At 59.8% G+C, this 23,129-nt stretch overlaps 1 protein-coding gene across 1 annotated transcript in view; it reads left to right on the top strand.

Moving 5' to 3' along the window:
- Window positions 1-20,308, top strand: part of EFNA2 (ephrin A2) — a 40,674-nt gene extending 20,366 nt beyond the window's left edge. Inside the window, exons 2-4 of the mRNA XM_066205883.1 lie at window positions 13,950-14,239; window positions 16,132-16,197; window positions 17,505-20,308. Coding sequence (XP_066061980.1) covers window positions 13,950-14,239; window positions 16,132-16,197; window positions 17,505-17,626 — 478 coding nt within the window. The 3' untranslated portion in view covers window positions 17,627-20,308. The remainder of the gene's footprint in view (window positions 1-13,949; window positions 14,240-16,131; window positions 16,198-17,504) is intronic.
- The last annotated feature ends 2,821 nt before the right edge of the window (window positions 20,309-23,129 follow it).

A 23,129-nucleotide genomic window follows, 5' to 3' on the forward strand; every position in this document is an offset into this window, starting at 1 on the left:
AGGAGCTCCCCTCGCTGCTGGCTGTGCCCCGTGTCACCTGAAATGGCGACAAGGTGTCCTGGTGACCTCGCCCGGCCCCGCTGGGTGCGGGGGGAGCTCCTGGAGCCTGCGGCGCCCCGGGGCTGAAGCAAAGGGCTGCCGGGGGTTGCTCCCCCGCAGTCCCCTCGGCGGGGGTGGCCGCCCTCCCCTCCATCCCCTCTCCACCCGATCGATCCTTGCCCCGATCGATGGGCGCTTCCCTGCGGGCGAGGGGCGGTGCTGCCCGGCCGGGCAGGAGAAATGGCTTTTCGCAGAGCCTGGAGCGGGATCCAGCATCGATCTCTGGTGCCTCGTCAGAGATCAATTAGGCCGGTCATTAGCCGTGCCCAGAGCGCTCCCAGGGCTGGGAGGGGAGCAGGGAAATGCCAGGCTGGCAGAGGGTGCCCGCGGGCACGGGATGCTCAGGCGCTGCCCAGCTCACACATCCCACCCGGCACATCCACAGACCTTTCCCTGCCTCAGTTTCCCAGACCAGAGCTGGGGTAGAGGCTGTTCCAGCGTGACTGAGAGTCTGCTGATTGTCCTGAGGCTATGAGAGCCTCGTGGCAGCCTCGTGGCCGGGCTGTTCCTGGCTCATCCTCCTGATGGGAATGTTTGTTTATCCATCCCTTCAGAGCCGCCGGCGTGGCTGGAGCTGGCCAAGGAGCAGGAAAGGGCCGGGCAGGGAGTGCGGCTGTCCCGGGGGCTGACAAGCGACAGGGTGTTCACACACACCGGGACATGTGTCCATCCCACCCGGGCGTGTGTCTGTCCTGGGCTTAGGGAAAGCAGTGCGTGGGAGGCCCCGTGGGACCTGAGCGTGGAGGAGCAGGACAGTGACCAGGTCATTATCCTGCTGGGAGGCCACGTGGAGTGGCTGCGACCACCCAGGCGTTGATGAGGGGACTGGACAGGACACCCCAGACCGGAGAGCACAGGCTCTCTCTGGGAGAGAGCCACAGGAACTCCATGGTGGGAAAGCAGGAATGTTGCCTGAGGGGGTGTGGAGGGGGGCAGGACCAACATCACCTCTTGGGTGTGAGTTTTTAAGGCTGTGAAGGAGCTGCAGGTCCTTGGCATCTGTGCAGGGACATGTTGTGAGCAACCTCTGCATCCCCCTGACCCGGCATCCCCCTGATTCAGCATCCCCCATCCCCGACATCCCCCAGCCTCATCCTGTGCCCATTTTCCCCCCTGGCTCAGGGTTTGTGCCCATCCAGGTGCGCTCCTGGCAGCAGAGGATGGCAGGAACAGCCATCGTGGCACATGATGCATTTGGCATCCACCCTCTGTGCCGCTGCCCTGTCATCCTCCCCTCAGCCAAAACCCAGCTGGAGAGCAGAGCTGAGCAGAGCAAACCCTTGGGTTCGGGGAGGGTGACCTGGAGCAGGTACTGCCTGCAGCAGCCGCCTCTGCCCGCGAGCTGCAGCTTCTAAGAAACAGAAAAATAAGGAGAGTTTCAAAAAGGCAAAAAAAAAAAAAAAAAAAAAAAAAGGAAAAGTTCCCCGATTACATCTGGTGAAGTGACAAATCTGCCAGGCAGGTGATTATTCTGGGTACGGACGTGCCGAACACAGATGCCGATAGGATTAAAGGGGAAGGGGGGGGGAGCTCACCCTGTTAAACCAACACCTGATAAAAGAATAAACCAGCCCGAGGAATAAATTCCCAGCGCTGCCAAGGTCGTGCGGCTCCAGGCCTGCTGCCACTGCCGTGGGGAAGGGACGACGTCCAAGCTCCGGGGTGACCCCTCCGGTGCTGGACCCTCCCGTGCCCGGGCACCCCGGCAGTGCCGCAGCCCCCGCTCCCGGGAGCGCCCATACCCGGCATGCCCTCGGCTGCCTGGTTGCTTTCCAGGCACGTCCCGGGCATCCCCTTGGGATGGCGCAGAAAATTAACAGCAGTTCAGATCTGAGGAACTTTATGACACGTGTATGATAGGACTGAACCAGGGCGTAATTGAATGACGGATGAGCTTCCAAGAGCCACATTTCCAGGGAGTAATGAAAAATAGAAGTGCTATTGACTAAAGGAGCTTTCGGCGGCCGGGCGGCACGGCGCGGGATGAGCCGCTGCCGGCGGGGGGAATGCATCAATACGGCGAGTAATAGCTCAGTTATTATAACTCTGGAAATGTCATTCAGGCCTAACCAGAGAACACTGGCTATTAACTAGCCTTAAACAGAAGGCGCCGGGCGGGAGCCCGAGCCGCCAGCGCCCGATAATTATTTTACTTCTTTTCATGGCTCTGTTGCCTTTCCTGCCACGGGGAGCCTGGCCTGAGTGCCCGCAGCCCTGGGGGTGCCTATTCCTGCCTGTGGCACCGAGCCAGGCAAGCCTCCTTGGGAGCTGCTCCAGGGCAAGGCCCCATCGTGCTCCAGTTTGTCCCTGTCCCTCGCAGGGATTGCTGGCGTTGCTCTTGTCACCTGCAGCTACAAGCTCAGGGCTGCAGGGTTTGTGCACAAGCCTCCCTGTGTCCCTTCCTGCATCACTTGCCATGCACATCCCTTCCTTCGTCCCTTCCTGCATCACTCCTCATGCACATTATTTCCTGCATCCCTTCCTGCATCACTCCCCATGCGCATTCCTTACTTCATCCCTTCCTGCATCATTCCCCATGCACATCCTTTCCTACATCTCTTCCTGCATCCCTCCCTGCATCTCTTCCCTCATTCCTCCCCATGCACACCCCTCCCCACTATTTTTCCCCCCATCCCTCCCCACATCCCTCCCTCGCCTCTGCCGAGACATCCAGCCGGCAGCGATGGGATCAGGGCTGGCAGAGGCCGGCTCAGGGCCCGGTGCCCTGCGGAGCCCCGAGGTGTAATGAAAGCTCAGGGGAGAGTATCGAGTGATCCTAAATGGATTTTCTCCATTAGCTCAGCCCCATCAGCCGGTTTATCCGCTCTTGGAGCGCTCCGGGGCTGCCGCCACCGGCACTTAGAGCGCTGCCAGCACCTGCTGCCGCAGCACAGCACGGCACCCACCTGCCGGCAGCGCCCGAGGGGGCCCCATCCTGCCAGCCCAGCACCGTCCTCCTGCTTTTGGGGCGCCCTTTTTGCGGGCCAGTGTGCCTATGAGAAGGATGGTGAGACGGCAGGGGGGTCCCGCAGCCCAGCCTTGTCCCTGGGTACCCCAACATCCCGCCCTGCCACGGGGGAGGTGGTGGGGAGGGGGCACGGCGGGGTGAGGGAGGGCCGGCTCCTTTCCGCACGCAGCCGCTCCCTGCTTGGCAAGTCGGAGTTCATCATTAGCCAGGAAATAATTAATTGTTGGGCAGACAAAAGGCATCGCTTGGCCCCCCCGGAGACCCCGTCAAAGGGAGCTGTCAGGGGCGGGCGTGATAAATTACGGCTCCGCACTGCTGGGACGGGGGGACAGTGGCGTCCCTTGGCTGGGGGTCACCGCGGGTCTGGAGCCTGCCCAGTGTCCCCTGGGCATGCCAGGGTGGCCCTGAACAGAGGCAGGTGCCTGCCCCGTGCCGTGCTGTGCCCGCCGTGTCCGTCCTTCGGAGCCGTGTCCCCGTGCCCGCCCGGCCCCGCCGTGACGTCCCGCTGGGCAGCGGCGGCCGATTTCCACCGCGTCGGCGTTTTCCCGGTGATTGCGGGGCCAGCGCTCGCCCGGCTCCCGCCGATCAAATTACCTCCGCTGCTCGCCCCAAATTCCCTGCCAGTCCAAGTGTTCCAAGGTTAAAGAGTCACCGGTGCTCCTGCCAGCCCCCGCCCTGCCGCCCCTCATCCTGCCACTGCCCGGAATTCAGCCGCCAGCCGAAAATAGTGTGGCCAACGAGTGAAATAATGCATCAATCCGTGTTTATCTATGGTAATTTGTGTGTCTTTAGCTGCTTGGGATGGGGAATGTGCTCCTTGTTTTTCGCTGGACCCACGCCGTGCAGGAAGATCCAGCCCTGGGGCAGGGAAACTGAGGCATGGGAACAGTGGATACTGACCTGGTGTCACAGCAGGACCGTGACATGTCCCGGTTGTGGCTCTGGGATGAAACCAATGGAACAACTCTGGAGAGCACCAGGACAGCAGCTGGCTTGGCTCAGAGACTGGAGAGTGGCACTGATCTATCTCCTCAGTGCCCTTTCCTGCTGCCACCCAGCTCCTCACAGCACCAGGGACACCCAGAATCTCCCTCCAGCCTGGTGACAGTGGGACTGGGCAGGTGGCTGCCCCAGGAAAGGCTGTCCCTCACCCCCAGGACAGCAGGGAGGTGACAGCAGATGGGACGAGAGGCTGGCACCGACACCGTGCCGCTGGTGACCCCACATCCTGAGGCTCTGCCTGCAGCGTGCCAGGCCCAGCCACAACCGTGCCGGGGCTCAGCCGTGCTAATGAGGTCACCCCTGGGGGGGCTGCTTACCCCATCCCCCACTGGAGAGACCCCCAAAGGGCGCCTTGATCCGGCTGTCCCAGCGGGCTGCGGCGCGGAGCCGGCGCGGGCGGCGGGGGGCCCGGCTGTCACCGGCTGATAACCCCCAGCGGCTCCGTCCCGTGCCCGTTATCAGCGCCCGCCCGCCTGGCCAGACGCGGTAATTAGGGCGCTCAGCGTGAGCCACCGGAGCACGGATGAGCACGCGTGGTCCCGTGCACGGCTGGCACGTGCCCGGCGTCCGGCTGCGAGAGACGTGCCCGACGGCGGCGGGGATGTGAGCAGGGCTGATGTGCACGGGGCTGAGTGTGCACAGGGACACGAGGGCCAGGCTGGTGTCTGTGGGGTGGTAAGGGCCGGCCTGGTGTCCTTGGGGGCCCATGTGCCAGCCTGGTGTCAGTGGGGTCACGTGTGCCAGCCTGGTGTCTGTGGGGACACAGCTGCCAAGCTGCTGGCCATGGGGACACATGTGCTGGATGGTGACACGCAGTGATTTGGGGATGAATCACTTCCCTCCGGAGCCCGGTGCCCCCGTCACCTTTGCTGTCAACCGCCGCTGTGACCCCTCCTGCCACCTGGCTCTGCCCTTTCTGCAGCTGTCTGCGTCTGCTGGCCCTCGTCCTGATCCCTCTTGGACCCTCACTCCTCCCACCGGGCCTGATGGATCTGGGTGTGCAGCGAGCCCCTGCGCTGGCATTGCCGTGCCCATCCCATCACGGCCGTCCTGTTGCGGCCACCCTTGTGTGCCCATTGCTCTGTGCCATCCCGCTGTCCCCGTCCCGCCATACCCACCTCGCCGTGCCCCCGGCTCCCGGCGCAGCCGCGGCGCTGCTGGCACTAACGCAATTACCGTGACACTTCCCAGCCCTCGTCTCTCCCACGGTTGAGTTTCTGCTCTGATTCGATTTGCGCAGATCCGGCCGCGGGCCCGGCTGGCTGCCGCCATCCCCGGAGCTGGCCGGGCCCTGGCGCTCCCTGGGAGGGGCAGCCGTGGCCGGAGACCCCCCCCGGTGCCATCCCGCTGCAGCGGGCACCGTGTCACCGAGGGATGTCACATCCACGGGGTCCCATCTGAGTGGTTCCTGGTGCCTCGGTAGCCGGGAGCTGCTCTGGCGATGGCAGAGCTGTGTTGGGGCGTGAGGGCGGTGCCAGCTCCCAAAAATGTGTGGGGAGGGATGTGGGGACAGCAGGTCCCGCTCGGGATGGGGTGCCCAGGGGAGGAGATGGGGATGATGGAGTCTGGGGTGCCGTGAGCACCCCGGGGGCACAGGGTGGGGTGCAGTGAGGGGCCTGGGGGTCACTCCCCCACAGCCCAGCCCACTCAGTCCCATCCCAGGGGCTCATGGCCGGCACTGCCCGGTGGCCGCAGGTCCGGCCGGAGCAGCCGGGGCTGGGCTGCAGCAGAAGGAGCTGGAGCGGGACCTCTGCACCGCCCCACTTTATTATTGAATTTAACCTACAGTCTTCCTTACATGCCACAGTGCCCGTAACTAGTGCAGAGGCTGCTTTTATGTGCAAATGAGGCTTTTTTTTTTTTAATCTTTGACAGAGAATGTGCTGTGTTTACATAACAGAGGGCCCTGGTACTCTGGAGAGGGCCACTGACAGTGCTGGCAGGAGATGTTAAGAAAGATCTAACATTTCTGATCTCTGTTTAGCCAGAGGCGCTGCGAGGCGGCGGGAGCAGCAGGGGAGGGTGGCTCTGGGGTGCCCGGGAGAGCAGCTCGGCTGCGCCTGCCCGGGGCTCCGGGGCCGGGAACCTGGGCCAGAAGGGAGGGAGCAGCTGCAGGAATGGGGTGGCACCAGAGGGTCACGATCTGGGTTGTCCCCATGCTGCGATGGAGACCCCAGAGCCCACTCCAGGGCCTCCAACCCCATGGCTTTAGGACAGGGCTGCCCTTCCCCGTGGTTTGGGAGCATCCAACAACCTTGGGATGACCAAAAAGTGGTGGTGGGCCGAAAGCTGGCGGTGAACCAGCAGCCAGGAGCTGTAGGTACGAACTGTCCCATCTTCCCTCTGTCATCCACTGCCACCAGCAAAGGGAAAAACTCCTCCTGCCAGGTTAAGTGGAAAAATGACCAATATCCTGCGGCCTGCCAGGTTCAAGCGCATTAATTCCGGGGAGTCGGTTAATGGCAGTATTGATTAGTCTCAGTGCTAGGCTAACGAGCATCCATGCTAATGAGGGGTGAGTGGTGGGAATTGCAGCAGCTGGAGCGGTTCCAGGGAGCTTTGGTTGCGGGGCGAGGGTAGAGCTCCCCAAAAAGAGGCTCCACCTGCCTGGGCAGTGGGGTTGGTCCCCCTGGATAGGCTGTGGCACGTGGAAAATGGAATATCTGTGTGCCAAAACCACGATTTCCGACTGACACCTGTGTTTTTTCTGGGCAAGAGGGTGATGTCATGAGTCTGAGGGAAAAACCTGTCTGATCCACGCTTGGCATCACGGCAGGCTCCATCCACACCCGGCGTGTCCGTGTCGTGCTGGGCCATGTGGAGCTCCCGGCTCCCGGTGCATCCATGGGGTGGTGGCTCTGGTTGGGTTTATCCTGTGAGCTCTGGGGTCCTGCTCAGGGAGGTGTTGTGTGGGAGGGAATCTCCCCATCCCAATCCCGTGCACGGCGCGGTGGGGCTGAGGGCGAAGCCGCCCTGGCTCTTCCTTGCAAAGCTGCTCAGTTTTTGAACTCTTTGCTTTTTTCTCTCTTTCTTTTTTCACTGCAAACACTTGAAAGGCCACGTTCCTCCCCCCGCCGTCCCCAGCAGCCCCCCTGGCCCTATCTCACTGCAGTGTGGGGATGGGGGGGAGGGTGACACCCCAAGTTTGGCTTTGCATTTCCTTTGTGCAACTTGGCAAAAAGTGGGATGGGGAGGGAGGATGAACTTGGGGTTTGGAGAACCAAGAGCAGGTTTTGGGGTGCCCAAGAGTGCCCTTGGAGTGGCCCCGCAATGGGGTGCCAGCCCTGGAATGGGGTAAGTGGTGCAGTGGGGTGCAGGAGATGTAGTGGGGTGCTAGGCCCACAATAGAGTGCCAGCCCCACAATGGGGTACCTGTCCAATATTGGGGTATCAGCCCCACAGAGGGGTAGCAGGGGTGCAGTGGGGTGCCAGCCCCACAGTGTGGTCCCAGCCCCAGCTGCCAGTGAGGATCAGTTCCTGTTATTCCATGAGCATCCCCACAGCTGGAGGAGGCTGAGCTGCTTCTGCAGCGTTTTCGGCACCGTTTGGTGGGAATCCTCTCCCAGGTACCACGTGCCCAGGCCCGGCCAGGCTGGCGCTTGCATTTAAACAAATTTTATTTTCCTCTGTGCTCTAAAGCCTCCCCGCAGCCTGCGGGATCGGGCTCGGCTCTGCTTCCGGATCCGCAATCAGGTTGAAATAACAGCTCCGGGGGTCCCCATTTATCTCGGCGCCTCTCTCCTCGTGCATCCCATCTCATCCCGCTCTGTCACCCCATCCTGTAATATCTCAGCATCTCCCTAAAGCAAAAGATGACAATAAAGTGTAAATGGGGAGTGTTGGCTCTGGAGCATAATGATGGCAATTTAGATGCCAGCCGTCATTTCCCCGCCGTTGCCCCAGGTAACAGGAGCCGCTGAATCCTGTGGGAACGCGGCCGAGGCGGGACGAGGTTACCTCAGAGGCTGATGGCTGTCCTGGGATTTTCTGTCATTTACCTTAAAAGGAGGGAAAGGGAAATATCCGTCAATGGAGGTGTGAGTTCCGGCAGTGCCAGGCTGAGCCGGGCTGGGGGTTACTGCTCCCCTGCTCAGGCTGGGGCGGTGCTGGTCCCTGACCGGCTCCAGGGATTCCAGGGCTGGGGAGGTGCCCCCTGGTTCTGCATGGAGTTTGTTTTCAATACCCACAGTGCCTGCCCCAGTCCTCATCCCCATCCCTGTGCCCATCTCCATCCCTATTGCTGTCCCGGTCTGTATCCTCTATCCATCCCCCCCCATCCATGTCTCTGTTGCTGTTCCCACGCCTGTCCCCATTCCCATCCCTAATCCTATCCCCATCCCTTTTTTCCCTATACCAGTTTTTATCTCCATCCCCATCTCCATCCCTGTCCCTGTCTATCCTCCTTGCCACCCCTGCCTCTGTCCCATCCCTGTCTCTATCCCGGTTCCCATCCCTGTCCCCATCCCTGTCTCTATCCACATTCTTATCTCCATCCCTATCCTTGTCCTCATCTCCATCCCTGTCCCCTGTCCTTGTGTCTATCCCCATCCCCATCCCTGTCCCCACCCCTGCCCCACCCCTGTCCCCATCCCTATCCCTGTCCCCACCCCTGCCCCACCCCTGTCCCCATCCCTATCCCTGTCCCCACCCCTGCCCCACCCCTGTCCCCATCCCTGTCCCCATCCCTGTCCCCACCCCTGTCCCCATCCCTGTCCCCGACCGGAGCAGCTCCGGGGCTGTCAGCCGATGTTAAGCCCAAACCCAGCTGCCATCGGCGGGAGCTGTCACCGTCATTCCCGATCCCGGTGATTGAGTTCCCGAATACGGAGCCGGGCTCGGAGGTTTGGAGCTGAGATAAATATCAGCATTAAAGCTGTCAGGGCCGGCGCCGCGGCGCTCCCACGGCTCCCACGGTGTCACCGACGGGGTCACCGGTGGTGGCACCGCTGGAACCGGACACTCCCGCTGGCCACGGCTCCCAGTGACAGCCCGGGGGGGTTTCATCCCATCCCGCTGCTCCCCAAAGAGGGAATTGTTTCCCAGAGCCCCAGGAGGACCAACAGCCCCAGCCCTGCCCGTGGTTTGGTTGGCACCAGCATTTCCCAGGGACGTGGTGGCAGCTGGGACAGGTGTGTTCCCGGGATTCCCTGGCTGGAAAGCTCCGGGAAAGGGGAAAGGGAGAGGGGAAGGAGGAGAGAAAAAGGAAGGGAAACTGGAAAGGAAAGGGAAACTGAAAGAGAAAGGGAAGGGAGGGGAGGAGAAAGGGAAGGGAAAGAACATAAATATGACAGGCATCCCTCCACTGCCTGGCTGGGCCCTGGGGAGTCCCTGTGCCCCCCAACCTGTGCCCACCTCCCCGTGCCCCCCACCCCGTGCCCGTCCCGCCCCCCACCCTCCCGCTCGCCCCCTCTTTATTTTTTTAATCAGCGGCGTCGCTTTTCTGGCGCCGAAGCATTTCCCAGCCCCGCACTCAGGAAACCTCATTAACACAGATCAAAAGGAGCTTTTAATGATTTATAAAGGTGCAGCAGTTTGGAGAAATTAAATAATTTAGGTGCTGTGTGTACGGCGGGGTCCCTCCGGACCACATTACCGGCGCTCCGTGAGCCACGACGCCGTCCCTGCTCCGTCCCACCGCGGCACCGGGGACAACACCAGAGTCTCTGGGGACCGGGACTCGTCACTGGGGTTGGGGTTGATGAGGACAGGGTGTCCCCTGAATGTCATCTCATCCTTGCCAGCGCCAGGGCTTGGCCATGGTGGCATGCTGGGATCCCCCGGCACAGCCTGGAGGGAGTTTGGGAGGTGCCGGTGCTGGGGGCGCTCGCTCTCGCCATGGAAAATATTTGGAAACACGATTAAAATCAACCTTGGCCCTGGTGGGGTGGTGGGATGGGAAAATGCGATGGGGTCTGGGGTGGCCAAACCTTCTGGACCAAAACTGGGTGGGCACAGGTGTCCAGGTGCACCCAGCTCCGGCTCCATCCCCTCCCAGCTCCGTGGGTGGCTTTTGCCTCTTGGGCAGGGAATAGGGACCAGCCTCCAGGACACTGGGACCAGCACATGGCCCAAACTCCCCGCGGTGGCCGCGTCCGGCCCCTGCCCGGCGCTGCCGTTGTCATCCCGCGGGATGAACGCTGGGCTCGGGGCTTCGGCAGCGATTCCGGCTGCCCGAGGAGAAGGAGAAACAGATGGAAAACCGGCTTAAACGTTCCCGGCGTGAAGTCCATTGCCGGCCACGGACATGCCAGGCACCAGCCGAGCGACAGGATTAATGCAGAAAGGAGCCGCTGGAAGGGGTCGGTGGGCGCCTACACCCTGGGGGCCCTTCCCTGCCACCCCCCCGCTCCTGGAGCCGCTTTGTCCCCATTTCCTGAGCGGGGGGGACACCTTGAAGGGCTGGGGGAGCTGAGGGGGGTTGACATTGGCTGCTCCGCAGCTGAATTTCCATCGAGTTGTGTTTAATAGCCCCAAAGAGAGCAGGAGGGCTGGGGGGGGGGGGGTTGGGGGCTGGTTTGGGGGGGCGGGGAGGGGGGGGGGGAAGCTGCTGTGTTTTATTTTGCTCTGTAATAGGCTTATTACTCCTGATCACGCTGTGACTATTTGAATGAAGGAGATTTCGGGAGATGAAAGCGGAAGGGAGATTTTAAGTCTCTCAGCGCCTGGCCCCGCAAGGACGGGTGCCCTTGGAGCGGGGGGGACCCCATACCTGGCCCCCCTGCCCCAGTTTTCCCCCCTCGCCCCTCTGGCCCCGTGAGCCCCGACCGGCCCCCAGTGGTTCCAAACCTCCTAATTTCCAGCCTCAATTTATTCATGGCTGGTTTATACCCATTTGTTTATGTGCCAACACCGTTCCTCAGCTTAAATAGCTCTTTTCCATCCATAATATCCCCCCCCCCTCCCCGTATTCCAGCGGGCGCAATCATATCTCTTTTCAAGCTGTTCAGGAAAGAAAAATCTGAATTATTTAACCCTTGGGACACTGGCTGGTCTCGTAGGGTATAGAGAGACAAATCCGCTTTGTTCCCGTGCTGGGTCGCTGCCTGAATTTGGGAATTTTGGGAGGGTGCTGCTGGAGCTCAGAAGGGAAACTGAGGCACTGGCTGTGGTTGGGGGACCAGGACCAGGGTTTGGGTGTGGGATTTGCTCTCCTGGCTGGCTCTGCATGGGCCAGGGGTCTCCATCTGCAGGTGCCTCTCCTCTCAGAAGGGTTTTTCCCCTCCACAGTGAATATCCAAGCGGTGAAAACTTGGGAAGCCAATGTTTTTCCAGCATGGAGATGCCACCCTGCCCGGCGTGGTGCGGGGACACAGGGGTTGGGTACTGCTGAAGGGGCTTTGCCACCTCAGAGATTTTCATTCCGGACAATTTCCCTCCGCTGGATTCTTGCTGCTGTTGTGGAAGGGGCAGGGGTGTCACGGTGCTGGGAAGTTGTCGATTTATCAAACCTGATGGAGCCAGGCTCAGTGGGTGACATGTCCTGGGCTGGGGCCCCACGGTGCAGGAAGATGGGAACATGGAGCTCCGGAGCCAGGGTGCCCTTAGAGCGTGTGCTGCCAGGCCGTGGGTTGTCCCAGGGTGCATCCTTGGTGATGGGATCATCCCGTAAGATCATTCCCATCCCATGGCGTTGTCCCCATCCGGTGCCATCATCCCTGGTGATGGAATTGTCCTCATCCCATGGTGTCATCCCTGGTGATGGGGTCATCCCATAAGATCATCCCCATCCCATGGCATCATTCCCATCCCACGGCATTGGCTCTGGTGCTGGGATCATCCCCATCCATGGTGTTATCCTGGGTGCTGGGATCATCCCAATCCTGTGACATCATCCCTGTCCCATGCCACTACCTCTGGTGCTGGCATCATCCCCATCCCAAGGCATCATCCTCATCCCATGGCATCAATCTCATCCCATGGCATCATCCTCATCCCATGGCATCAATCTCATCCCATGGCATCATCCTCATCCCATGGCATCAATCTCATCCCGTGGCATCATCCCCATCCCATGGCATCAGACTGGGATGCACTGGGGGAGCCCAGGGCCCCCTGCAGAGTGGGGTGCACCATGCTGGGGGTCCCCACACACCCCCTCACCCAAAGGAGAGTGACGCCTCCCCACAGCTCCCCCAAAGGAGGGTGACCCCCTCCCCGCAGCCCCTCCCACACCCTTCTCCGTCTGGGCCATTAATCAGCTTTAATCAGCCTTAATTCAGCAATTTGTCAGGCAAGCGAAGGCCCTCGAAGTGAGTTTTTCCCCAAAATATAATAATAATTAATATTATTATTCCCCTGATACGTGCGCCCCCCTCTCGCCTTTGCTTGGGCTTTAGTAACGATCATTAAAATAAATAATTTTTTTTTTTAAATAAAAGGCAGCGAGAGGAAGGTTTTTTTGTTGGTTTTTTCTTTAAATATTTTTTTTTATTGTTCTCCGTGCGTTTGAAAATTGTTTCCCAGTAAATTCCGGCCCTTTGTATTAATTTTACATTTTCCAATGTTACCTTGCCAGGGGCAGGGTTGGCACAACTGGCTCGGGAAAGGAGAGGGAAGGAGAGGGAGAAACCCTGCTCCTTAATTAGCGCGTTCCCTGTGTGATCAGAGAGCTTATGAGGCAGGTAATGAGCTGGAAGGGGGCTGCAGGACCACCCCCCCTCCCCACACCACCTCCCTCCTTCCCTCCCTTCTCTTTTTGGGGTCACTCTCCTCTGCCATCCCACTGCAGCAGGGATGGGGATGCACTTTTGGGGTGTTTCTGGACGAGTTGAAGCCGCCTCAGCAGCTGCCACAGCCTCGGGGGGTGTTTGGGAGCCCCAGGATGCTGCTTTGGGAGGTTTGAGGGGGTTGTGGTCACTGTGTCCAGCCCACCAGGGCTGTGCTGACCACTCCAGCCACTGGCCACACCCTGGAGCTGTGGGGTGATCCCTGAGGTTTTGGGGGGCTTCCCGATTGGGGGAACCTTAAATTGATTAGGAAAGAACCTCACTCAGCAAGGTGGGGAAGCCAAGCTGCCAGGGGGGGACGGTGAATTTGGCTTTGAGCTCCACCAGCTGTGGTGCCCGGGGGTCTGGAATTTGGGGAGGGGGTCACAGGGGCCACCCCGAGGAGCTGGAGGGAGGTTGCTGGCGTGTGCCACGGGGTTCTGAAGTGCTGCTAATCCCTTCATCTGTCAGGTTATCGGTGCCAAGAGCACCAATGGCACCGGGATTGTGGCGCTGGGCTGCGGCGATGCCGGCGCCGCCGGGAATAATCATTTTTGTGTGGTTTCCTACCAAATGGTGCCGGTTTGTTGGCGTGAAACAAAGAGGATCTGGGTTAATCTGGAGGTTAATGGGGCTTTGGGGTTGGATCAGGCCTTGGATCACGGAGAGGGGAGGCCCTGGCACAGGGTGCCCAGAGCAGCTGTGTCTGCCCCGTCCCTGGAAGTGCCCAAGGCCAGGTTGGATGGGGCTTGGAGCACCCTGGGACAGTGGAAAGTGTCCCTGCCCATGGCGGAGGGTGGGACTGGATGGGCTTTAAGGTCCTTCCCACCCAAACCATGCTGGAATCCCATGGTCCTGTGGTCACCTGCCCCTCCTTACCCACTCTGATAGTCCAGGATCAGCTGGAGGCACCACTCAATCTCCCAGGAATGGTTCTCCTTGGCTCGTTCCTACAAAACAAGGAGGATTTTCAGCCACCAAAAGAGCAGCTTTGGCAGAGTTCCAGCCCCAGGACACCAAGCAGGGCACAGGACCAAAACGTCCACGGGGACCGAATGAGCTTTAAGATCCCTTCCACCCCAAAACCACTGCGTGATTCCAGCGTGCTGGGGAGGTGGGGAATCTCCAAACGAGCGCGAACGAGTCTGTGACCCACTGACCCAACTCCTCCGCAGGTTCCACCGCGGGGACTACACGGTGGAGGTGAGCATCAACGACTACCTGGACATCTACTGCCCTCACTACGAGGAGCCGCTGCCGGAGCGGATGGAGAGGTACATCCTCTACATGGTCAACTACGAGGGCCACGCGTCCTGCGACCACCGGCAGCGCGGCTTCAAGCGCTGGGAGTGCAACCGCCCCGACTCCCCCAACGGGCCCCTCAAGTTCTCCGAGAAGTTCCAGCTCTTCACCCCCTTCTCGCTGGGCTTCGAGTTCCGACCCGGCCACGAGTACTACTACATCTGTGAGTGGGGATGGGCATGGGCTGGGAGGATGCCAGGGGTGTCCCGGTGGCTCGGCTTGCCTTGGTGACCCCAAAAGCTGCAGAATCCCCCCCCAAAACTCATCCAGCTCGGGGCAAACATCCTGTGGAAACCTTCGCTGGAGTTGAGTCACAGTTCTGCGTGTGAGAGTGACCAGGGCTTGTCTCATCCCAGTGGGAATGGCACTGGGAATGACCCCAGCCCTGAGCAGTGTTCCCATGATCTCCTGTGTATTCCTGTGCTCTCCCATGTCATTCCCATGCTGTCCCATGTAATTCCCATTCTCTCACATCTGTTTCTGTAGTCTCATGTGTAATTCCTGTGCTCTCCCAGTATGTTCCTGTGCTCTCACGTGTGTTCCCATTATCTCACTCGTATTCCTGTGCTCTCCCATGAATTCCCATGTTCTCATGTGTAATTCCTGAGCTCTCCTCTGTATCCCTGTTCTCTTCTGAATCTGGGCTCCCTTTTCTCACCCAAGCCTGACCCCTGAACTGTCTGGCCTGCTCTGGAGGAAACTCTGGTGCTGGCGGCAGGACGAGGGCCCCTGGCAGGGAATTTCCACCTCCAGTGCATCTGCAGGAGCAGGAGGGGGAGAGGAGCCCACTGGAAAAAGAACCCAGCAGTGCTGGGAGCAGGTGCTGGGATAAAACCCGAGCCCAAACGAGGCAGCGCGACCCCAACCCCGCCGGAGCCACGGCCACGCTCCTCCGCCTTATCATTCCTCCTCTTTTTCCTAAAGCAGCTGTTTTCAGCCCACTTAATTTGTTCCTTTTATCTATATTAAATTACCATTTCCCCCCTCTCTCCTCCCCCCCGTAAAATGTCACCGGCGCAATAACTGCGGCCACAACTCTCTCTCTCTTTCTCTCTCTCTCTCTCTTTCTTCCCCAACACCAACCCACCTCCCCCACCCCCCCGCTTTTATTTTATTTTATTTTATTTTATTTTTTAATGTCGTTAGGGAGAGATTACACAGGAGTAAATGGGAAGCTGATCATTGCTAACCCGGTTAGAATTCCCGTCATGCGGAACATTAGAAATTATGCCTCTTTGAGGAACCGTATTTAGCAGACATGAAAGAAAAGAAATTACCTCCTCCTCGAGCCCACGGATTGGAATCCATTAACCCGCCGGCACCGGGACACGCTCGTGCCTCTGGAGCGGGTCAAGGGCACGCGCCGGCCCTGGGGATGGAGCTGGGATGCAGCGGGATGGGATGGAATTCTGTGGGTTGGGACTCCTTGGGATGGGATGCTGTGGGACAGGAATCCGTGGGATGGGATTCTGTGGGTTGGGACTCCTTGGGATGGGATGCTGTGGGATGGGATTCTGTAGGATAGGATGCTGTAGGATAGGATGCCCATGGTTCCGCTCAGCTCAGCACTTTCTCCTTCCCCCCACGGGGTGCAGCGCCAAAAAGGAAAAGAAAATGGGAGGGTAAAAAAACCCCAACCCCATGGAATGTTGGCAGCATCCCTGGAGGAGCTGGGATGGAATTGGGATGGAGGAGTTTGGATTCTCATTGTCGTGCTCAGCTCGGCACCTTCTCCTTCTCCCCATGGGGTGAAGTGCTAAAATGGAAAAAAGTAGGGAAGGGTAAAAAAATCCCGTGTTTTAATTTTTTTTTTTAAAAAGAGAAAATTAAATTAAAATTAAATCTCTTTTTATCTATATAAAATTAAAACTAAACATCTTTTTTTATATATAAATAAAATAATCCCCTTTTCTCCTCCTGAGAGCAAGCATCACCCCGATAATTGCTGCAATTCCTCCCTTTCTCCCAAGGTTTATTATTTTTATTCAGAGCCTTGACCCTCGTTTTGCCGCTGTCCCCACAACCCACCCCCTTTGTCCCCTTTTCCTCCCGCAGCCGCGTCCCCCCCGAACACGGTGGACAGGCCCTGCCTGAAGCTGAAGGTTTATGTTCGGCCAACAAGTAAGTGAGAGGTTTGGGGGGGTCCCCGGGGGGGTCCCCAAGTCCTGCCCTATGGGCTGGGGGCAAGTGGTGGCCTTTGGGTACCACCCCGATGGTGACAGGGATGGGGACAGGGCCCCTCAGCTCTGTTGGAGCCATCAGCACTGTCCAGACAGAGAGATAGGGGGAAAAAAAAAAAGAAATTAATAACAATAATCATCCCTGCTCAGTGGCTACTTTTCCGACTTGCATAAATCAGCCATTTAAAAAAACAAATTAATAATTTTCTTCTCCTGTTAACGTGTAATTAGCAAATGGCAGCGTCTCTCCCCGGGGACAGCGGAATGTCACCGGGTAACCGATGGCTCTCGCCTCCTTTCCTTTGGTGGCTCTAAAATAAAACCCAACATAACGGAACCGTCTGTAAAGACTCATCGTGATCCATTCAGGATGAGGCGAGGAAAAAAAAAAAATCTCTCCCGATATTATTTTTTAGTATTTTAATAATATTGGGATTTTGTTCCGTCTTGCGGAGGGGAAGGGAAGGGGGAGAGAGGCTGAGCCTGGGGGATGGTGGGAGCTCCCTGAGGGGGCACCTCTTGACTGGGTCTGGCCCTGGGGTGAGTCTGGAAAACTCATCCCGGCACGAGGGACCCTCTGGAACTGGGGGGGACAGGGGGATCAGGTGGGTGGAGCATTGGAGCATCCCCAGGCAGGACCAGACTCTGCTTTTCCTGCTTCCAGATCCACAAAAATCCGTAATCCAGTGACAAACTGGAGCGAGCTGAGCCGGGGGAGCGGCCACATGGGGTCCTGTGTGTCCCCCGTGTGTCCCCGGTGTGTCCCAAGTGTGTCCCCATGCGGTCCCCGTGTGTCCCCCGTGTGCTCGGGGCTGCCCTGGCCGGTTCCCCCCAGGCTGTGGGCAAGGGGTGACCCTGCCCCGAGCGGGTCCACCCCCGGCTAAACCCCCGGGACAATGTCACCTGCCTGCGGCACACGGGGTCGGGGGACAACGCTCCGTAATCCCAGGAAAAGGGCAGGAACGGGAGCGCCCAGTGCCCTCACCCACCCTGGGGAGCGCCCTCGGCATTCCCACGCTGCCCATCCCCGTGGCCGGAGCCACGCTCGGATGTCCCCGTGTCAGGTCCCGGGAGTGGCAGCTGCGCTTTTGGGGAAGCTGGGATTTGGGGAGGGGTCAGTGCCCAGCTCATGGGAACGCTGCCCAGATCCCAGTGCCGGGGTGCCGAGCATCACCGCGCCTCCTCTTCCAGCCGGGCCCGCAGCCATCCCACCGGCTCACCCGCCCTCTGTTCCTTCCTTTTCCACAGACGATTCCCTCTACGAATCCCCGGAGCCCATTTTCACCAGCAACAACTCCTGCTGCAGCCTCAGGGTGCCGCCGGCGGCGCTGGCGGTGGTGCCGGTCGTCTGGACGCTCCTGGTCTCGTAGCACGGACACCGACGCGCCGGGAGCGGCTCCGCGGGGCGGGAGCGGCCCGGGGACGGATCCCGCCGGCCCCGAATCGCCTGGATGGTGCCCAGGGAGGGTCGGTGCTGCCGGCGAGGATTCTGTCGCCCGCCTGAAGTCCCCGCCGTGGCACGGCCGTCCCGCCGGGAGCGGTGCCGGGCTGTCCCAGGGGATGGATCCCGACTTCCATCCCCGCCCTGCAGCTCCGGCTGTCCCGGTGGGGCGTTGCTTTTTACATTTCTAGACCAAATACAGAGTCCTCGTCCGTTTGGGGTTTTTTGTTTGTTTTGTTTTGTTTTTTTTCCTTTGGGTTTTTTCGTTTTGTTTTTCGTGTTTGTTTGTTTGGTTTTTTTTTTTTGAAAGAAAAAATATTTTTATTTTTATTTGTTGAGTTGTTCCCGTCGGGTCCCCCTGGTGCCAGACTGACCCGCACGGGCCGGGCTCGGGTCCCTGCTGAGCCCCCATTGTCCCCACCGTGGGCAGAGCCACCGGGAGCACCGGACACAGCGATGGTGCCACCGGCTCCGTGGGCACGGACTCCTTCCCAGCCCGGCCACAGGACGTCACGGAGCCGGACCCGCCACCCCCGGCCACCCCCTGCCCCGGGCACGGGGGGCCTGGACGGACACAGCCCCTTCTGAGCGCCCGGGGATTCACACTGTCCCCTCCGCTCGTGCCACGGATGTCACCGCCGTCCCCATGGGACACCGGGGTGGCTCCGTGAGCAGTAAAGGAAACTGGATGGAGCACTGGGGACAGCTGGCACGGGGACACTGGGATGGCCGGCACGGAGAGCACCGGGAATGGTCTGCTGAGACAGGGAGCGCTGGGATGACCGGCATGGAGAGCACCGGGAATGTCCGGCCAGCACGGAGAGCACCGAGGATGGCCGGCATGGAGAGCACCAGGGACAACGGGCATGGGGAGCAGCAGGAACGGCCAGCACCGGGAGCACCGAGTGGCCACCGGCATGGAGAGCACCGGGAAGGGCTGGCACTTCAGACAGCTGGCACTGGGAGCACCGGGAAGGGCTGGCACTGCCAATGGCCAGCACTGGGAGCACCGGGAAGGGCTGGCACTGCCGATGGCCGGCACTGGGAGCACTGGGAAGGGCTGGCACTGCCGGTGGCTGGCACTGGGAGCACTGGGAAGGGCTGGCAGTGGAAATGGCCAGCACTGGGTGCACTGGGAAGGGCTGGCACTGCCAGTGGCCGGCACTGGGAAGGTCGGGAATGGCCGGCTGGCACGGGGAGCACCGCCAGGCGCTGGGAGCCGGCAGGCCGGGCTCGCCCAGCCGTGGGCATCGCTCCGAGGGTGTTTGGCCAGCGCCGGGGTGGGAGGAGTGTGTGCCATGGATTTTCCTCCTCCACCCTGCTCCTTGTCCCCCCCATGCCTTGGGGGTACAGGAGCCCCCATGGGGGGCTGGCACTGCGTGTGGGACCTTCCTGGTGCTCCCCCATTGTCCCCCGACATTCCGGGTCTGGGCTTGGGGATTTTTCCCTTTTCCTTTGCATTAATAATTGAAACCCCCCCCCCAAACCTCCAATCCGAGGTTGGCCCTCTGACACCCCAGGGGTGGCAGATCCCCAGGGAGGGGTCACCCCGCAGCCCCAGGGTGTGATCCCTCCTCGCCTTAAATCTGGGGCTGTCCCACCTTGGGGGGGGTCCTGTGCCCATCCCACAGAACCCCCCTATTCCCGAGGGGGGTCGGTGGTCCTGGGGGATGCCAGAGATGGGCTCAGACCTGGCTGGAGCCCCCCCATTCCAAGTGGATCCTGTCCCTTCCCGTGACGGGGGCCGGGGGGGCTCCGTCCCTGTACATACAGCGCTATACTGTGAGCGGTTTTTTTTATGTATTGTTGAGAATGGATTTTATGGAAGGGTTTATCTTATTTTTATTTTATTTTTATTTTTTAGACTAGGAAGCTGGAATCTTGCAATAAGCTCATCTCGACCATCCAAAAAAAAAAAAAAAAAAAAAAAAAGAAACGGGAAAAAAAATTACAAAAAAAAAATTACCAAAAAAAATCAAAAAAACATAATTAAAAAAAAAAATCGCATTCCCTGCTGTCCCTGTCCCGTGTGTCCAGACCAGGTCGTGGTTCCCGAAGGTGACAAAAGCATTGTGTTTATGGGGGGGGGATGCGGGGGGCTCCGCCGGGGAGCCGGCAGCACCCGCCTGGCCTTCGGTCTGTGTTTTATATATATATAGATTATATATATAAATATCTATATTGTGTACAGCGACTGTGGGAGAGTGGAAGGACGGAGGCGGCGGTGGGGGAGGGCTGGGGGTCCCCTGGAGCAGCCCCCCCTGCCCTCGGCGCTGTCCCCCCCGTGCTGGTCCCCGTCGCGCCTCGCTCCGTCCTTCGACATTTCCGCTTTCGTCCTCGACGTCGTGCTGATGGTAAACCGGATCTCTCACCCTCCCATTTGGATTCTGTATTTTTTTATAATAAAATACAAATAAATGTCGTGTGAGGCCCTTGCTTTGAGGAATCACTTTTCCCTCTCCGTGCGGCTCCGTGGCCCCTCTGGGGCGGGGGTCCAGGGTTGTGTCCCCAGAGGGGTCTGGCTCCAGGGGGTCCGTCCTTGCTCCCTGTGCAGCCCCTTTCCCTCGGTGCACCAGGGCTCTGCAGCCAGACCTCTCTGCTGGGTGGTGTGTTAATTACGGGAAGGATTTAATTACCCTGTTAATTAATAATAATGGATATTAAATTAATTAATATGCAATTGTTGATAGTAGTTAATTATAGGAGGCGAGGCTGCCTGGCGGGTGGGCGCTCAGGGCTGGCGGCTCCCGCAGGCCCGGCTCCTCACCTGCCGCTGCCTCAGTTTCCCCGGGAACGAGACACCAAGAGGTGACATCCTGGCAGGCCACCAAAGCCAGGACAGGTTGCTCTGAGGTGGCACCACGAGCATCCTCTGCCTCTGCTCTTTTTTTCCCTTAAATCCTAAACTTTTTCGGAGCGGCCCGCGCTCCTTTCCTGGTGCTTTATGCCTATTCCAGCATAATTAGCAGCAATAGGAACAACCCGCTGGTAATTAATTGAGGCTCCCACAGCTGATCCGAGCTCTGAAGTTTTGCCACCAGAGGGTGAAAGACTAATTTTGCTTTTTAATAAGGGCCGTATGTGTGCCAGGAGCGGGAGCGATGCCACCCACCGCCGGGGACGTGGGTGCCACCTCCAGCTCCGCCGTCACCGCCGGCCCTGCCGCTGCTCCGTCACAGGGAACCACCAGGGAAAGAGCCTGGCAGGGATTGACCGAAAAGTGAATTTTTAGACCCGCTCAGGAGGTTTTTTTTCTGAGACCCGGCTCATGACTTTTTTAACGCTGAGAGTTGGAAATAGGGAGGTAAAAATAGCGAACGGGCAAGCAGTGAGGCTGAGATGGATCATCGTTAGTAATTAATGGATGGAGTCGTGGGGCTTTAGGGCCTGAATGGATCATTTAGAGCCCGTCTCTCGTCTCTCGTGCAGAGGCATCGAGGTTTGATGTGAGGAGTGGCGGTGATGGAGAGCTGGGCTGGGCCTGGATGCTCCGTGCGCTGGATCCTGTTGGGCTGCGGGATCCCCATGGCAGCAATATCAGAGCATGAGTGGAGCTGAGTCATTCCAAGTGATAACTGGGGCTGATTCCATGGGGTCGGGCTGGGAGGTGCCATCCGGCTCCCCACCTGCTCCAGAGCAAAGGCGCTGGGGCTCCTGGGGGTCCTGAGCCTGGTGGTGATCCCGTAGCGCACCGTTCCATTGTCTCCACTCCTGCTGCTCCTTGCTGCTTTTCAGCGTTTCAGCATTAATCAGGTTTTTTTCCATTTAATCCCCTGGAGGCAGTGGGTGCTCCGTGCTCCGCTGGCCCGTGGAATATCCCAGCTGGTGTGACATTCCAGCTGTGGAGAGCACAGCGATTGCAGCTCCCACAGTCCCCGTGTTTTGGTCCAGGTTTGCACCGTGAGGAGGCTCAGGACAGCCCCCGGTTCCCTCCCTCCCCGGTCCTCACTCCAGGGACATTCAGCCAGGCAGGTCCCATCCCTGCTGGACTTTCCAGAGGGATTTTCCCACTTCGTGCCTCAGGGGTGCCTGCTCCAGCAGGAATGCCACCGTGGCTTGGGGCACTGTGTGCCACAGGCAGGTTCACCACGAGGCCGAGACCTCCTGGGGGCTGCTGAGGCAGAGCAGGGAGCTGAGAACATCCTGGGATAAAAAATCAATTTCTCTCCCTCATCCAGCTTGAATTTGCTCCCCTGAAATGAATTCCCAGTGGCCAGGCTGTTCCCTTGCCACCCTGGGGCCCCCATGGCGTTGTGCCTTCCCAGGGGCTGGTGGGTGCTGCATGGCTCAGGCTGCTGGGTGGAGCTGGCACACTGGCCGCTGAGATTGGCACGGTGGCCACCGAGGCCGGCGTGGTGGCCACCAGCCCCCTCCAAGCCCTGCAGCAGGGCTGGGGGGCTCATCCCTGCGTCCCCCTGTCCCATCCCACACAGGGCACCACCACGACGCCCCACAGCACCGTGTGCTCACCGCGGCCTCACCGGCACCTCCCGGGCTCCGTCATGTCCGTCAGCAGCTCCGGCAGCGGCTCCTGCCCCGGATCCACCTCGCAGGGGGATGCGGGATGTCCCTCCTGGGCCTGTGTCCTCTCCGGCTGTCACCGCCGTCCCCTCCCCGCCTGCCCGGCCATCCCTCGCTCTCCTCCCAACCTTATCTCCTGATAGGTACAAGCAGTACAAGCAGGAGCGCTCCTGTAACAAGCTGCCAGCTGCGGAGCACCTGGAGAATCCCAGAGCAGGGGATGATTTATGGAAACAGCGCGGGAGAGGAGAGCGGGGAGGCGAGGAGAAAACACCGGCTTCCCAGCCGGCCCCGCCGCTGCCTCCCGGGGAACCGGGATGCGGGGCCGTTCCCTCCCGGGGAACCGGGATGCGGGGCCGTTCCCTGACGGGGAACCGGGATGCGGGGCCGTTCCCTCCCGGGGAACCGGGATGCGGGGCCCTGCCTGGCCCTGGCGAGCGGGGGAGGCAGGTGACAGACCCCCGGCCCTTTTTGTGGCCATCGATTTGCAGGAGCCGGCCCAGCCGGGTGTGTAATAATTGTGCTCAGCCGTGGCCGCTCGCTCCGCGCCGTCCGCGGGGCAGGAAATGGAACTTTTCAGGCCACTGGATATTTGGTTTTGTCTGGCTGTTAATTCCCCCCACCCCGGGGGAAGGAGGGGGACCGGGGGGGGGGGGACAGAGGGAGGGTGGTGGAGGGGTGGGAGGGGGCTGCTGCAGCCCCCCCCCCCGTCCGTGGAGGATTCCTGGGAATCATCGAATCAGCAAATCCCAGAGTGATTTGGGTAGGAAGGGACATTAAAGCCCATCTCATTCCACCCCTGCCATGGACAGGGACACCTTCCACTATCCCAGGTAGCTCCAAGCCTGGTCCAGCCTGGCCTTGGGCACTTCCAGGGGTGGTGCAGCCACAGTTTCTCTGGGAAATCCATT

The sequence above is a fragment of the Chamaea fasciata genome, unplaced genomic scaffold, assembly GCF_029207755.1.
Source record: "Chamaea fasciata isolate MVZ Bird 193981 ecotype frontalis unplaced genomic scaffold, bChaFas1.0.hap1 SCAF_28, whole genome shotgun sequence".
NCBI lineage: Eukaryota > Metazoa > Chordata > Aves > Passeriformes > Sylviidae > Chamaea > Chamaea fasciata.